This window comes from Bos indicus, chromosome 26 (genome assembly GCF_029378745.1).
Source record: "Bos indicus isolate NIAB-ARS_2022 breed Sahiwal x Tharparkar chromosome 26, NIAB-ARS_B.indTharparkar_mat_pri_1.0, whole genome shotgun sequence".
Lineage (NCBI taxonomy): Eukaryota > Metazoa > Chordata > Mammalia > Artiodactyla > Bovidae > Bos > Bos indicus.
The window spans coordinates 24,581,834-24,598,120 of record NC_091785.1 but is presented as its reverse complement, the minus strand read 5'-3'; the positions used below and the strand labels follow the sequence as shown (position 1 = coordinate 24,598,120).

At 37.8% G+C, this 16,287-nt stretch overlaps 1 protein-coding gene across 7 annotated transcripts in view; it reads left to right on the top strand.

Annotated features, from left to right (window-relative positions):
* The window catches only part of CFAP43 (cilia and flagella associated protein 43), a 100,083-nt gene that overhangs the window by 60,506 nt on the left and 23,290 nt on the right, over window positions 1-16,287 (top strand). For 6 of the 7 annotated variants that reach the window (XR_002179982.2, XM_019953169.2, XM_019953171.2 and 3 more), the window contains 5 exons: window positions 560-637; window positions 9,654-9,779; window positions 12,101-12,205; window positions 13,259-13,375; window positions 14,280-14,507. Coding sequence is in view for 6 of the 7 variants with exons in the window: in XM_019953169.2 (XP_019808728.2) it covers window positions 560-637; window positions 9,654-9,779; window positions 12,101-12,205; window positions 13,259-13,375; window positions 14,280-14,507 (654 nt within the window). In the remaining variant the exon portion in view is untranslated. The remainder of the gene's footprint in view (window positions 1-559; window positions 638-9,653; window positions 9,780-12,100; window positions 12,206-13,258; window positions 13,376-14,279; window positions 14,508-16,287) is intronic. The other variant, XM_019953170.2, reaches the window with a different exon arrangement.

The window sequence follows — 16,287 nt, the reverse complement described above, 5'->3', positions numbered from 1 at the left end:
TCTAGATTAAGTTATATGAGCTTTAAGCACCGTACCTAGGCTAATGTGAAACCAAAGAAAAGTGTCCAGGTGTGCCAAAGCAAAGAATGAACTGTGACACCTCATGTTGCAGTACATTTGAGAGGATGCTGCAAGGTTGGCTTACATGGAAGGGGTGGATAAGGAACCGAGGAAGAGACACTGTGGCTTCAGATGTGCAGAAGGGTGACAGAGGTGGCGGCTGTGTCCGGATTTAGTCTGCTCTCGCTCGATACCCAAGGAAATAGCAGACTCGTTTTCCTTTATCAACTGTTCTGTTTAATTTTTCACTGTTTTCTTACTGTTGGCCTTATCATTGACCTCAGTTCCAAGTTGCTTCAGTGGTCACTTACATAGCAACAGTTTAGACTTAAGCAGAGTATTGCAGTGGTATCATTACTCCTTCATGTACACTTCATATTATTAGTCTTTTTAACTTTTTTCCTCATTTTTCTAGAGAAGTGCTATCTGTGTATCTATATACATACATGTGTATCTCTGATCTCTTACTTATCTAAATGATGTACTTGTTCCATTCCAGGCCATCAAAAATGAGGTTAAATTGTTTTCCAACAAAAGGAAAGAGATAAAAAGAGGAATCAAAGCACTCGCTAAAACTGTAAGTGTTGTGATATCACAGCTAAGCTGTGACGACAAACTCCAAAAACATAATGGCATAGGGATGTGAAGCTTCTTTCTTTCCCTGTATCATGGTTCTGGGTGTTCAGGCCAGTGGCTACTCTGTTCCATGCAGTCATTCAGAGACTCTGCTATTTCTAGCACATGGCTTCTAAGGTTGCCTTGCTTGATTTCATCCCACTCAACTGGAAGAGGGAAAGAGCATGGAGGCATGCACTGGGCAAATCTAGAGGTGGCCCTTATTGTTAGATTGAACCACAGAGATTGCTATTTTATGTGGTTCAGCCAAATATACTCCAAATATTTTTCTGTTTTGTCTAAGGCATAGATCTAACTTTTTTTTAAAATAAACATTGCCTTTTACCAATTCATTTTATTGAATGTGGCCTTCCTTTTCCTGCTGATTTGCAGTGCCTCCCTGGATTCCCATGAATATGGAATTGTTTCTAGATACTCTGTATTCTGAAATTGAGCACTCATCTTTTCCTTAGCCAATTCCAAACTATTTTGATTGCTATAGATTTATAAAATTTGGTTATATCTTGAAAGTAATTCTCCCTTTGCTCTTCATTTTCAGAAAATGTTGGCCTCTTTATGCACAATTTTTTATTTGAATTTTTAAATCACAATGTCAAGCTCTGTAAAAAACTCTGATTTATTTTATTTTATTTTTAATATAAATTTATTTATTTTAATTGGAGGCTAATTACAATATTGTAGTGGTTTTGCCATACATTGACATGAATCCGCCATGGGTGTATATGTGTTCCCCATCTTAATTGAGAATAACTGCTTACAGATTTGGAGAATTTCTTTGCCATCTCTGAAATTTTATACATATGTTTATCTATATTATTTAACATTTATGTTATAAATGTTATAAATCTTTTATATAGTATATAACATATCAATAAGTATATATATATTTTTTCAAATTTTTAACAAGTTATTTAGTGAAGTTTCATAGTCTAAAAGTGACTTTGTGTATGTTTCTTATTAGATCCTTTGTGGGTGGAATATTTTCTATTACATTTTCTAACTGGATACTACTGGATATGAATGTTACTAATTTTGCATATGACCACCTTTCTGAATTCTCTTTTTAGTTGTGTTGCTTTTTCAGTTGAATCTCTTGCATTGTGTAAATGGACTATCAATATCTTCTGAAAGTCATGTGTCTCTTATCAATCTTTATATTACTTTATTTCTTTTTCTTATCTTATGGTAAGGGCTTCTAATGTAATAGTGGTCAGAACGTGCTTGTCTACTAACCTTAATGGGAACATTTCTAACTTTTAAGTGCAATGCCTACTATTTTTCTTAGATATCCTTGTTGTATAGGAGGCTTTATTGTTAATTTTATTGTGAAATTTATCAGATGTTTTGTATTCTTTGTATTCCTCAGATAGACTTTGGTCATTTTAAGTAGTACTCCAGATTCAACTTGCTAATGTTTTATTAGTATTTTTGTATTTCTAGTCATAAATAATATTGGTCTATTTTTCATATACTTTCTTGGTCTAATTATCATATTGGAGTTAGAACAGCATTATCAAGTGATTTGAGTAGCTTTCTACTTTTTTTCCCGTTCTCTGGAATAGTTTGTATAAAATGGAAATTCTCCATTTCTTTAAAAAGGATTTGATAAACAACCCCCTCCTCCCCTCCCCCACATACATATAAAACTATCTGGCTCTGATGTCTGTAGCAGAGTTGATTCTTTCCTATTGTTTCAAGTTCTTCTATGGTTATCAGTCTTACCAGGTTTTATATTTCTTTTCAGGTATAGATTTAGTAAATTATATTTTCTTAGAAAACTGTTTGTCTAAATGTATAATATAAAATTATGTAATATTCAACTTTTTAAGTCTCTTCTGATTTTTGCATTATAGTTCTATTTTATTCCTAATGCTGTATGTTTGTGACTTTTATCTTTTTTCTTGATCACCCTATCCAACAGAATTTCTGTTTTATTAACATTTCCAAAGAATCAGGTATGGTTTTATTGATTTGACTCTGTTATTTTGAGAGAACGTTATACTTAATTTTATACCTATACATTTTGTAAATTTAGGATTTGATCAATTTAGAATTTTATTCATTCTTCCTTCATTCAGTTTTATTTTTCCTCTCTTTTTTTAGTTGGAAGTGTGGTTTATTTCCTAGTTTTTTCCATTATACTGTGCATGTGACCATAAGTATTCCACTGTGTACCACTTGACTACATTGCATTGATTTTGATATGCAACTTTCTCATCATTGCTTAGTTGTAAATATTTCTAATTCCATTTTGAACATATCAACCAAAGGTTTTCTACAAGCATGTATGTATTTTTCTGTTTTTTATTTCCAGGTTGTTTTGTCTTTTATTTACTTACAGATTGTTTTGCATATCTTTCTGTTGCTAACTTTGGACTTTATTTCACTATGCTCAGTAAATAAAGCTTGTTGAGATTATCTCTGTGACCTTGTACCTGGTCATTTTTTGTGCGTGTTTCATGTGTTAGGAAAGAATATTTTGTTTTCTGGGTTTTGGGGGCAAGGTGGGTAAAGTGTTCTTTAAATTCCTATTAGATCAATCTCATGGTGTTAGTGAAGTTTATGTTTTTGCTGTTTAAACTGATTTCTAGGATGTGATAAGCAGTTTGTCAATTTATCCCTGTATTTCTATCATATTTATGTTAGATGAAAAAACGTGCATGACAGATTGCCTTGATAGATTGCTCCTTTTATCCTTGTGAAATATTTATCTTTGCTTCTTTGGCTGTTTTTAACTGTACACTTTAATTTTTATATTAATATTGTTGCTCTATTTCCTTTTGTTAGCTCTTATTTATATATCTTTTTCAACTGCTTTATTTACAACTTTATTATGTCCCCTAATTAGTATAGAGCTGGACTACTTTCTTTAAATCCTATCTAAGAGTTTTAATGGATGAATTTAGCCACATTGGAGAAGGCAATGGCACCCCATTCCAGTACTCTTGCCTGGAAAATCCAATGGGCGGAGGAGCCTGGTGGGCTGCAGTCCATGGGTTCGCTAAGAGTCGGACACGACTGAGCGACTTCACTTTCACTTTTCACTTTCCTGCATTGGAGAAGGAAATGGCAACCCACTCTAGTGTTCTTGACTGGAGAATCCCAGGGACAGGGGAGCGCAGAGTCGGACACGACTGAGCGACTTAACAGTTAGCCACATTAACTATAATTATTGATATGTTTAAACTTAATCCCTGCCATTTTACTTTGGGTTTTCTGTTACTTTCCAAGTTTTTTCTTTCTCCTTCTTCCCTATCTGTTTGGATTGCTTGTGCATTTTTTGTTATTATTGTTCTTTTCTTTCTTTGTTCTTCTTCTTCTTCTTTTTTTTTTTACCATTTTGGGACTTTTTTTTTTTTTCATAATTCTATTTTTTTTTCATTTCTATGGGACTTCCCTGGTGATCTAGTTGTTAAAGACTCCTCACTTCCAATGCAGAGGACAAGGGTTCAATCCCTGGCTGGGGACTAAGATTCCACATGCTGCATTGTGTGGCCAAAAAAAAAATCAAATTCTAGCCCACGTGCTTGACTTACTATTTTTTTTTTTAACATTACCTGGTGCCTTCCTGCTTAATGGTATAGAGCACAGAGGCATTGACATTGCCTAGAATCTCAACCCCATCCCAGATATCCTGAATAAGAATCTATTTTGACACGATCCCCAGGTGATTCACAAGCACATTAAGCTGGAGAAACTCTGGTTTAGTGTGTGTCATACTATATGCATGCTCAGTCATTGCAGTCGTGTCAAACTCTGTGACCCTGTGAACTGTAGCCCGCCAGGCTCCACTGACCATGGGATTCTGCATGAAAGAATACTGGAGTGGGTTGCCGTGCCACCCTCCAGTCAAATCCATGTCTCTTACATCCCCTGCATTGGCAGGCGGGTCCTTTACCACTAGCACCACCCAGGAAGCCCATGTCATATCATATCTACCCTCCAGATTACAGTCCAGTGTGCTTACTTTGTTCTTACTTTTTACTTTCTCATCTCCTTCTGCTTCTCCCACTTTGTCTCACTGGTATCAGTTAGAATTATAGCTTAAATTGGTATTTTTTTAACTCTTAAAAATGTGTAAATCTTGTTTAGACTTAGTAAGAATTTCCTCTGACTTCAGTATATCCTTAATAATCCTTTCAGAGGGGTAGGTATTAGTGAACTTTCTGGGTCCCTGAATTTTTACAAATTACTCTATTTTGACTTCACACTTGAATGATGGTTTGTTGACTATAGAATTAGAGATTCAAAGTTTTTCTTCCACTTAAAACTTTGATCCAAAGCTATTGATCCGTTGTATTCTTGAATTCAGTGTCACTGATGTGGGTTCTTCCCTTGGTCTTATTCTTCTATTTTTGTGATACTCTTTTCCTCTTTGGAAATGTTTAGGATTTGTTTCTTGTTCAACACAGTCTGTTTCTAGTCCTGGGTTATTCATTAAATCTTGACTTTTCATGCTTTATTGTGTCTTTAAAAAATTCTCCCTATTGTTTCTTTAAACATTGTGGCCCCAGTTCTCTTATTCTCTTCTTCTTAAAGTCATATTAGTAACAGGTTCTTCTAGATATATCACACACATTTATTGATTTTCCTTTTACACTTTCATCTTTTTATCCTTTGTTATACACAGGGAGGATTCTTAACTGATTTTTACCAATCAGTATCTTCAACTGTGTCCATTTCACTATTCAGCCCATCTATTGAATTTTCTGTTTGTTTTGAAGATTAAACTTTTCAGTTCCATGATCTCTTAATTATTTTGATGATACAATATTTTGCATCCCTAGTTACTGTGAAATTCTACTCTTCTTGCTTGATTAACTGTTTTTCTCTGCATAACAAGTTTTCTGCTTATTAAATTTATTGTCTCTCTTCAGTGGTTTTGTTATACCCCAAATATTTGGAGATCTATTTTTTTGATTATTGCATGCTCATCTTTATAATTGAAATTCCCTGTTGTAATTTCACCACAACAGTGCAGCAAGCTTCAGAAGAAGATGTGTAGGAGATCTAACTTCAGCCAATAATCCCAGTCTACCTTTTGCCGGAATACTGTCCCATGGACCCTTGGGCTATGCTGCATCATTCAGATCCAACTGATTTTCATATTTCAGAACCAATTTCCATGCTCTGAAGGATTCTTTCTTCCTCTTTTGATTGCAGTATTGGATTTATTGATTTATTATACACTTCTTTCTCTTGATTTTATGGATTGGGGCAAGAAAGGAAGATTGCAAAGCCCATTCTCAGTCCATTTTGAAACTGAAGTCATTTTTTCCATTATATTGTCTTTGTTGTTTTGGTTGATTTGTAAGGGCTCTTTATATCTTGAAGATATTAATACTTTGTCATATATGTTGTAATATGTGTCCCCAAGAAAAAGAAATGCAAAAAAGCAAAATGGCTGTCTGAGGAAGCCTTACAAATAGCTGTGAAAAGAGAGGAGGAGAAAAGCAAAGGAGAAAAGGAAAGATATACCCATTTGAATGCAGAGTTCCAAAGAATAGCAAGGAGAGATAAGAAAGCCTTCCTCAGCGATCAATGCAAAGAAATAGAGGAAAACAACAGAATGGGAAAGACTAGAGATCTCTTCAAGAAAATTAGAGATACCAAGGGAACATTTCATGCAAAGATGGGCTCAATAAAGGACAGAAATGGTATGGACATAACAGAAGCAGAAGATATTAAGAAGAGGTGGCAAGAATACACAGAAGAACTGTACAAAAAAAGATCTTCATGATCCAGATAATCATGATGGTGTGATCACTCACCTAGAGCCAGACATCCTGGAATGTGAAGTCAAGTGAGCCTTAGGAAGCATCACTACAAACAAAGCTAGTGGAGGTGATGGAATTCCAATTGAGCTATTTCAAATCCTGAAAGATGATGATATGAAAGTGCTGCATCCAACATGCCAGCAAATTTGGAAAACTCAGCAGTGGCCACAGGACTGGAAAAGGTCAGTTTTCATTCCAATCCCAAAGAAAGGCAATGCCAAAGAATGCTCAAACTACTGCACAATTGCACTCATCTCACATGCTAGTAAAGTAATGCTCAAAATTCTCCAAGCCAGGCTTTAGCAATACGTGAACTGTGAACTTCCAGATGTTCAAGCTGGTTTTAGAAAAGGCAGAGGAACCAGAGATCAAATTGCCAACATCCGCTGGATCATGGAAAAAGCAAGAGAGTTCCAGGAAAATCATCTATTTCTGCTTTATTGACTATACCAAAGCCTTTGACTGTGTGGATCACAATAAACTGGAAAATTTGAAAGAGATGGGCAACCAGACCACCTGACCTGCCTCTTGAGATATCTGTATGCAGGTCAGGAAGCAACAATTATAACTGGGCATGGAACAACAGACTGGTTCCAAATAGGAAAAGGAGTACGTCAAGGCTGTATATTGTCACCCTGCTTATTGAACTTATATGCAGCATACATCATGAGAAATGCTGGGCTAGAAGAAGCACAAGCTGGAATCAAGATTGCCAGGAGAAATATCAATAACCTCAGATATGCAGATGACACCACCCTTATGGCAGAAAGTGAAGAGGAACTAAAAAGCCTCTTGATGAAAGTGAAAGAGGAGAGTGAAAAAGTTGGCTTAAAGTTCAACATCCAGAAAACTATGATCATGGCATCTGGTCCCATTCAGATCAGATCAGATCAGTCGCTCAGTCGTGTCTGACTCTTTGCGACCCCATGAATCACAGCACACCAGGCCTCCCTGTCCATCACCAACTCCTGGAGTTCACTCAGACTCACATCCATCGAGTCACTGATGCCATCCAGCCATCTCGTCCTCTGTCATCCCCTTCTCCTTTTGCCCCCAATCCCTCTCAGCATCAGAGTCTCTTCCAATGAGTCAACTCTTCGCATGAGGTGGCCAAAGTACTGGAGTTTCAGCTTTAGCATCATTCCTTCCAAAGAAATCCCAGGACTGATCTCCTTCAGAATGGACTGGTTGGGTCTCCTTGCAGTCCAAGGGACTCCCAAGAGTCTTCTCCAACACCACAGTTCAAAAGCATCAATTCTTCGGCGCTCAGCCTTCTTCACAGTCCAACTCTCACATCCATACATGACCACAGGAAAAACCATAGCCTTGACTAGACGAACCTTTGTTGGCAAAGTAATGTCTCTGCTTTTGAATATGCTATCTAGGTTGGTCATAACTTTGCTTCCAAGAAGTAAGTGTCTTTTAATTTCATGGCTGCAGTCACCATCTGCAGTGATTTTGGAGCCCAGAAAAATAAAGTCTGACACTGTTTCCACTGTTTCCCCATCTATTTCCCATGAAGTGATGGGACCAGATGCCATGATCTTCGTTTTCTGAATGTTGAGATTTAAGCCAACTTTTTCACTCTCCTCTGTTTCTCATGATGTACTCTGCATAGAAGTTAAATAAACAGGGTGACAATATACAGCCTTGACGTACTCCTTTTCCTATTTGGAACCAGTCTGTTGTTCCATGTCCAGTTCTAACTGTTGCTTCCTGACCTGCATACAAATTTCTCAAGAGGCAGATCAGGTGGTCTGGTATTCCCATCTCTTTCAGAATTTTCCACAGTTTATTGTGATCCACACAGTCCTATTACTTTATGGCAAATAGATGGGGAAACAGTGGCTGACTTTATTTTTCTGGGCTCCAAAATCACTGCAGATGATGATTGTAGCCATGAAATTAAAAGACGCTTACTCCTTAGAATGTTATAATCAACCTAGACAGCATATTAAAAAGCAGAGACATTACTTTGCCAACAAAGGTCCATCTAGTCAAGGCTATGGTCTTTCCAGTGGTCATGTATGGATGTGAGAGTTGGACTATAAAGAAAGCTGAGCGCCAAAGAATCAATTATTTTAAACTATGGTGTTGGAGAAGACTCTTGAGAGTCCCCTGGACTGCAAGGAAATCCAACCAGTCCATCCTAAAGGAGATCAGTCCTGGGTGTTCATTGGAAGGACTGATGTTGAAGCTGAAACTCCAATACTTTGGCCACCTGATGTGAAGAGCTGACTCATTTGAAAAGACCCTGATGCTGGGAAAGATTGAGAGCAGGAGGAGAAGGGGATGACAGAGGATGAGATGGTTGGATGACATCACCGAGTCAATGGACATGGGTTTGGGTGGACTCCAGGAGTTGGTGATGGACAGGGAGGCCTGGCATGCTGTGGTTCATGGGGTCACAAAGAGTTGGACATGACTGAGCGACTGAACTGAACTGAATTGATGTGTCGTTTGTCTCTGAATCTTTTGAAGCTATAAACTTTTAAAGATATTTTTATTATAGAAATATTCAAATATACATATAAATAGAAGGAATAATAATCTAATAAATCTAATCACTAATAATGTTTCCTATACACCATCCACTAGGGCTTCCCAAGTGGCTCAGTGGTAAAGAATTCGCCTGCTAATGCTGGAGATCAAACCCAAGGAAACTTGGGAAGATCCTCTGGAGAAGAGAATGGCAACCCACTCCAGTATTCTTCCCTGGAGAATCCCATGGACAGAGGAGTCATGGGGTTGCACAGAGTTAGACATGACTAAGTGACTGAGCATGCGCATATACCCATCCTCTCCCATGCACCTCTCGCCATGCACATATACAGTATCCTCCAGGATATTTTTTTGAAAACTATCCTGGATTTCATATCATTTCACCTTTAATTATTTAAGTATATGTATCTAAAAGATAAGAACTCTGAAAATACTTAAGAAGAATACCATTAGCATACCTAAATATCTAATTTCTTAATATCATTACATATTTTTGTTGTTTTTAGATAAGTAAGCTTTTATGAATTAACCCTCTAACCTAATTCTTTGCTTGACAGTTACATTTAGATAAACAGAAAATCTATTTTTTATTGGTTGCTGTCTGAAGAGACTCAAGGAAGCATCTCTTTAAAGTTTAACTGTTTACTCATCTCCAACCTTTCCTACTTGAAAATTCAGGTTCTTGGCATGATGGAAGAAAATGAAGCAGTAGATGATATTGCAAAATTAGAGCAACAAGAATTTGGCCTGGATCTTGAAGAACTGGAAAGGCTGCGTAATGAAAATGAGCAAGAAGTGGAAAAGGTAGGGAAAAACTTTATTTAAGCACCATAAAGATTTAATAAAGAAAGTAAAAAGAAAATGGGAAGGAGAACTTTACCAGAATAATGCAAATAAAATAAAACTTTTCTACCATAATGTGAATAAAGCAAACTTAGTGTATATAATGGAATGAGTCAGAGAAGTTATGGGGAAGAAGAGCATCTAGACCAGCCAGACAACTGTGGTCTCTTCACCATGACTTTATGACAACCATCTTCTGCCATATATTTGAACATTTTTGAAATTCTCCTCAGCCACCTGAAACCAACTTCAAACATTTTTTGTTTAGTAAGCCCTTTCTTAATTAGAGTTGAAATCATTCTTCCTGTACTCACCGATTCTTCTAATCTTTGAGCACCATCTACACTATAGCCATTGTGAAGGTGGTTGGAGAAGACTAGCAGTGTATCCCCTTTTCTTATTATAACAGATAGGAACCAAGCTAGGGCCTTTTTGAATGTTATTTGATTGTTGTAACAACCCAAAAAGGTAGGTTATTGTTTTCTTCACTTAAGGGAACCAAGTCATAGACACTCAGTCACTTGGTTAAGAGAATACAACTTGAGTCAGAGTCAGGAAGCAGTCCTGGTCTTGCCCACCATGCGTCTGGCTCATCCTCATTGGCCCTGGCCTCACTCGGGCCTGGGATACCACCAGCTTCTCCCAGCCCATTCATCTTGACCACCCTAAAATGAGTTGGCTTAGATGCCTGCTCCCATCCTCATCCTCTCATTGCTTCTTTCTTTAAGCTCATGTCTGACCGCTTGACCCCGTGAACCCGCCCCTCTGGACGCCTGACCACTGATGCAGCCACTGTGCTCACTCGACTCCAACCCATGCCTCTGCCCCAGAGGCCCCACTCCTTGTTTCTTATCAAATTCCTGTGCATCCCTGGAGGAGCTTCCTTGATCCTCTGACTCAGACTTTGGTACAGAGATAGGCTCTTCACATGCTCATTTCCCTCATGTTGTTTATTTTTCCTGGACTCTGGGCTTTTGAGGAGATATCAGCCCTACACTGGATGTGATAGTAGAACCCAACAGTCCAGTACAGAACGCTGTTAGCAGATGGCACCATAAATCCACCTGGGAGCAGAATATTTGTCCCTGGGAAGAGCAAGGGATCCCTATCCTAAAGAGACCAGGCTACTAGCCAGCTCTGGCCAGGATCCCACCAATAAGGAAAAGACCAAAGCCCAATAATGACCACGTGGACATTAATTAATATTAATTAATGCATAATAGTAATACTGTCCAACAGTATTAATATTTTTCTGAAAGGGTTGATCAAGTAGCCTCAGAAGTAGTAAAGGGAAGGCCTGAAAGGGCCCTGGAAATCAGTCAGATTCTGACAACTGATATGCCAAAAGAGCTGTTTATTTAAGAAAAAGTAATTTTAAACTGTTTTAGCCATTAACTCAATGGACAAAATCAAAAACAAAATGCAAATTAAACATGGTATTTGTTCAGACAATGAATAAAATAAAAATAAATGAGTGAATGAATGAATCTGGGAGACACTATTCTCAGCTAGTTTTCTAATAAGTCTTCCAACAAAGTGAAATTAAAAAAAAAAAAAGGTCTGCACAACATTGTAAATCAACTACATTTCAGTAAAAAAATTTTTTTGAAAAAATATTCTGAAGAGGACCCTAACAACTAAAGATTGTTGGGTGTCAGTTTCAGGCTAGCTCTTTTGGTAAATTCTATTAAAATAAGAATACTTCATCACTTAAATATTAGGTAATAGAATCAATTAAGGAGATAAAAGCTAATTAAGGTAACATATGTTTCTAAATGGGAAAAAGTACATCATACGATCCCCAGGAGTAGTAGAATGTTCATTTCAAGGTGGATGTAAATAAAAGAATTTAGTACAGTAAAGACCCCAAGACAGAGGTCACAAACTGGCCCTTCAGATATGTGTTGACAAGAATTAAGCCAACATTTTTAGCTATTTCAAACTTTCTAATAAAACAAGAATACTTGGCACAGTGGGTTTGCTTCACTGCCTTGGACCAGCCAGCCAGCTCTGCAAAGTGTGTATGGCTATCTAGCTAACACAGCTGTGCAACGGCCCGTACACCTGCCTTGGCTCTTGTGTAGGATCTGCCTGCCCTTAGTGGTGTTCATGTTGACACCCTGGTCCTCAAGGAAGGGAATCCTGAGCCTCCAGACTAAACCTTAGGTTCCCAAAGATAGGGAATACCCCCTCCAGGTACATCTGGTTAAGGAATTTACAGTCAAGCTATTTTCTTTGAGGTCACATTTTCAACATTGTTTTTCCCTTCTGTGTTCTTTAAGATAAGGAAGGATGTTGAGATGCAAAACCTAGCCAAGAGATATTTGGCTGAAATCATCAAAGAAGAATGCTGGAATTCAATGGCTGTGAAAGGCAGAGCTCTTAAGGTAACAGATGTAACTTCAAGTACATCTTAGCCAATGAAAATTTTCATTGAAAGTCTCATGGCAGAAAATTTTAAAAAGAAAAAGTGCAGGAAAGTCCATACATAGGAAAGCACACCATGCCTTGCCCCTTCCTGTGCTGAATCCGCCTCCGTGTGTCACTTTCTCTGGGTCTTATTCTTCCCTCTCTGCTCGGTCCCCATGTGCTTCTAAACCAGCATCTCTTAAGATTTGTCTTACACCTCTTTCTCTCTTTCCTCTATGACACCACCTGCATCCAAGTCTCAATATGTCTATTCCGAAGAAGCCACCTCACTCACATTCCACACAGATTGCAAACTAGATCTAATAATGTTCACATTTCTACCTGTGTCTAGCTTCACATTTTCTAAAGGGCTGTTTTTGTGCCTTTTTATTAAGATTCCTCCCAACGCAGTTTCCCTCTTTGTCTAGGGTAACCTAAAGTCCCAGTTTATGCCTATGATCCTGGAGTGGCTATTAACAGCACCTTTTTCACTTTTTAAATATGCCATCTGTTTAGATCATGAAGTATTGGTCACCCTACATTTATGAGCTCGAGTATTGCTCTAAAACAGGGTTTCTTGAGAACGGCACATTTGGGGCCGGATAATTCTTTGTTATGGGTGCTGTCCTATGAATTGGAGGATTTTTGCAACCTTCCTGGCCTCTGTCCACTAGGCCCCAGTAGAGTCCACCACGCCCATCAGTGACAGTCAAAACTGTCTCCAGACTTTGCCAAACGTCCCTGGGGGCCTGAAGAGGAGGGGACAGGGGCAGGCAAAATCACTTCTAGTTGAGAAGCACTGCTCTAGAAATAGATCTTTCACAAAAGTACAGTATTTTCTTACAAAGGTTACACCAATACTGATGGCGTGCGTTGTTCTTTTTTAAAAACTTCCATCAGCCATTTTGCTTATGCAGGATGGTAACCTATGAGTTAGTTTTAATGAGAGAAAACATCTCCCACAGTGCCCCAGATACACATAATTGTACTGAAAATGTATTTTTTTTCATTTTGCTTTTTTCACCCCCAAGTGCTTTCACATCCCCTATGTGGTTGAGAACTTCCCAATGAAAGAACGCACAGATGAGGAGTTGAAAGAATTGAAGAGAGTTTTGCAGCAAAAGAAGATTGAAACAGAGTGTCTTAAAGTACAATTTTAAATATATATGTGTGTTTATATACGATGTTTTCTATTTCAGTATTTCCTTCATACAGACTTGAGTTGGAATACTACTTAAGATAAGGCTAGATATTGTTTATGTTTGTGTTTGTGGTCCTTGTTCACATGTACAACATATTCTAATGAATACAGGAGCCTATATCTCAATAGTAAGTCTAGAACCTATATCCTAACAACTTTGACCATCCCTCAAATATGATGATATACTTGTAAAAATTATATCTGGGAGTTTGTTCTTGTTCTGGTCATGAATTCTTCATCCACTCATAACTCATTTTTATCATCTCTTATCACTGGGGATTATATTTTAAGATAGTTGGCCAGGGATGAAGTAGAATCTGTTTTGCTGGGATATATGGTTTTCCTAAAGTAGTCCTAGCATTTCCCTCCCAACAATCTCTGTCAAACCACTTAAAAATACTGTCCAATTGGTATAGTTTCATTTCAGCCAGAACTTTGCATTCATTCTTTTTCTGAAACATAAATTGAAGGCATGCTTAATTCTTCTTGCCTACATATAACAGTCCTATGGGAGTAAGTTCCTATAAAACATGAAGAGAAGGTATATTTTTTAATGCTTAAGTACCAAGAAAGACTCAAAGTATTTACAAGCAGCTGTCATCCTGACAGAAGAATATGAATATTACACACTATGAAGAACATTTTTTAGTTTCATGATTTATCCACAGTTTATCAGTTTCTGAAGCTTTCTCTTCAGCAGGTTCAAGAACTATCCATCACTTTAAATTCAGTTGCTGGCAAGACAATTAACATTTTAAAATACTTGTTGAAATAATTAAGTTGTCTCAAACTTGCTCTTTAGAGAATTCTTCTTATTGCGTAACTCTCATTTCATCTTTTTCTATATTTAGCTACGGAAAGAAATTGTAGAGGTTCAGTCTGCAATTACATTGGTTAAAAAGCATCATGAAGAGGAGGATGAAGAAGAGGAAGAAGATGGGACAGTAAAAGATACCAGCTTGCCGAATTACATGCTTGGCAGTCTGAGTACTGATTTTAGGGTACATGCCTCTTTATTGTCAAGCCAACTGGAACTTCATTCCAGAGAGGAGAAAATCAACCAAATTATATTGCTGAAAGTGGGTGAATTTTTTCTTTATCTTTGAAAACCTCAAACTTTCCATGAAGTGTCCTGCAAAGGCTCAAACTGAAATCTAATGCCAATCAAATGATGTCCTTAAAGTACACAGAGAAACATGCAGATGGCTAGCTCTATTTTCTTTAAACAGGACTTATGGACAAGAGTTGTTTTCATCAATGTGGAGTGGGTTCTGTGATAGCAGGTTTTGTAAAGAGAACCCTCCACTGGCTAACATCACAAAGCATCTTTCTACAAAGATCTTTGGGAAGCTCAAAGATAAAAGAAATCCTTGAATGCCACCTTCTAGGTAACCCAGATGTCAGTTAGGAACTCCTTGTAAGATCAAGATGTGATTGCTTATCTATCTCCTTAATCTGGGGAAAAACCATTTCCTTTCTAAGATTTCTATAATTTCTGGGGCTCAGGGATAAGGTATGGTGTCCTTCAGGCTCTAAGCTCCTCCTCACTTTCAACCCAACAAGTCAGCTTTAGAACACACCACCTGTACATGCCAACTGAAGGCTTTTGAAAACCCAGTAACTTGAGATTGCACCAATGCAGATGGTTTGATATTTAATGTTTGGTCCTCCCTATTCCTGAAAATCTTTCAGCCCTGTCTGCAATTTGAGTTCTAACTTCCTACTATGTTATTCTGCTGTCTCTTCCTATTTTTTCTCTTCTTCATCTCCTCCAATACCTGAAATTCCTATGTATTTATTCTGAGAACTGTTTAGTTATCTCTTTGGTTGCTTAGCTTCTGCTGACTTATGCCCTCAGTGTCCCACCTTCCTGCCACTTTATTAAAACCTCTTCTCTACAGAAAGTATTTTCAGGCTAGGAGAAATTCTGGTGCCAGCTGCTAAGACCATTTTCCACCCTGCTTTAATGGTTTCATCTTCAGTAGAATAGATACATAGACTGAACTCTGATGATAAAATTAAGTCTACTTTTAGTTTGACCCATAATTCTACTCATCAGTAGAGCTAGGGGCAAAGCAGTTGCCAAACCAGAGATACCTTAGTAATTGGCTGATCCAACTAGCTAGCTTGGGCTCCCTTTCTAGTTAAAAATGACCTGTCCATACAGAGGAAGAATATTGTACATGGTTGTGCTTCTTTGGGAGCTTCTCCAAACAACCTCTACAACCCATCTTCTCTTCACCTCGTCTACCCAAACACGATTCCAAAAAAAAAAGACTTTTCCCAACTTAAATACTGAATGAGAGTGTTAGTAGCTCAATCGTGTCTGGCTCTTTGCAACCCCACGGACTGTAGCCCACCAGGCTCCTCTGTCCATGGAATTCTCCAGGCAAGAATACTGAAGTGGGTAGCTATTCCCATCTCCAGTTGATCTTCCTGACCCAGAGATCAAACCCCGGTTTCCTGCATTGAAGGCAGATTCTTTACCATCTGAGCCACCAGGGAAGCCCAAATACTGAATGTTGCTTTTCAAATGTTCTTATGATGGATTTAAAAAAAAAAAAAAAAAGCATACCCAAAAGTAGAGAAAATAGTCCAAAGAGCCTCCACATATCCATTATCCACTTCAGCATTTGTTAATATACCTGCACACTGAATTACAATGTACATTTCTGGTATACATTGTGGTGTAACAGTTATGCTGTTGCCTTAATCCTGCTCATGGTCAGATGCCACTATAGATTACTGAACCAAAAAATGACTTAATGCAAACAGTATTTTAGATTAACTTGTGTATAATTTGTAAAATGATTTTGGAGAAAAAGTAAAAATGTGGGCCCATGTTGCCAGTAAGGGTAT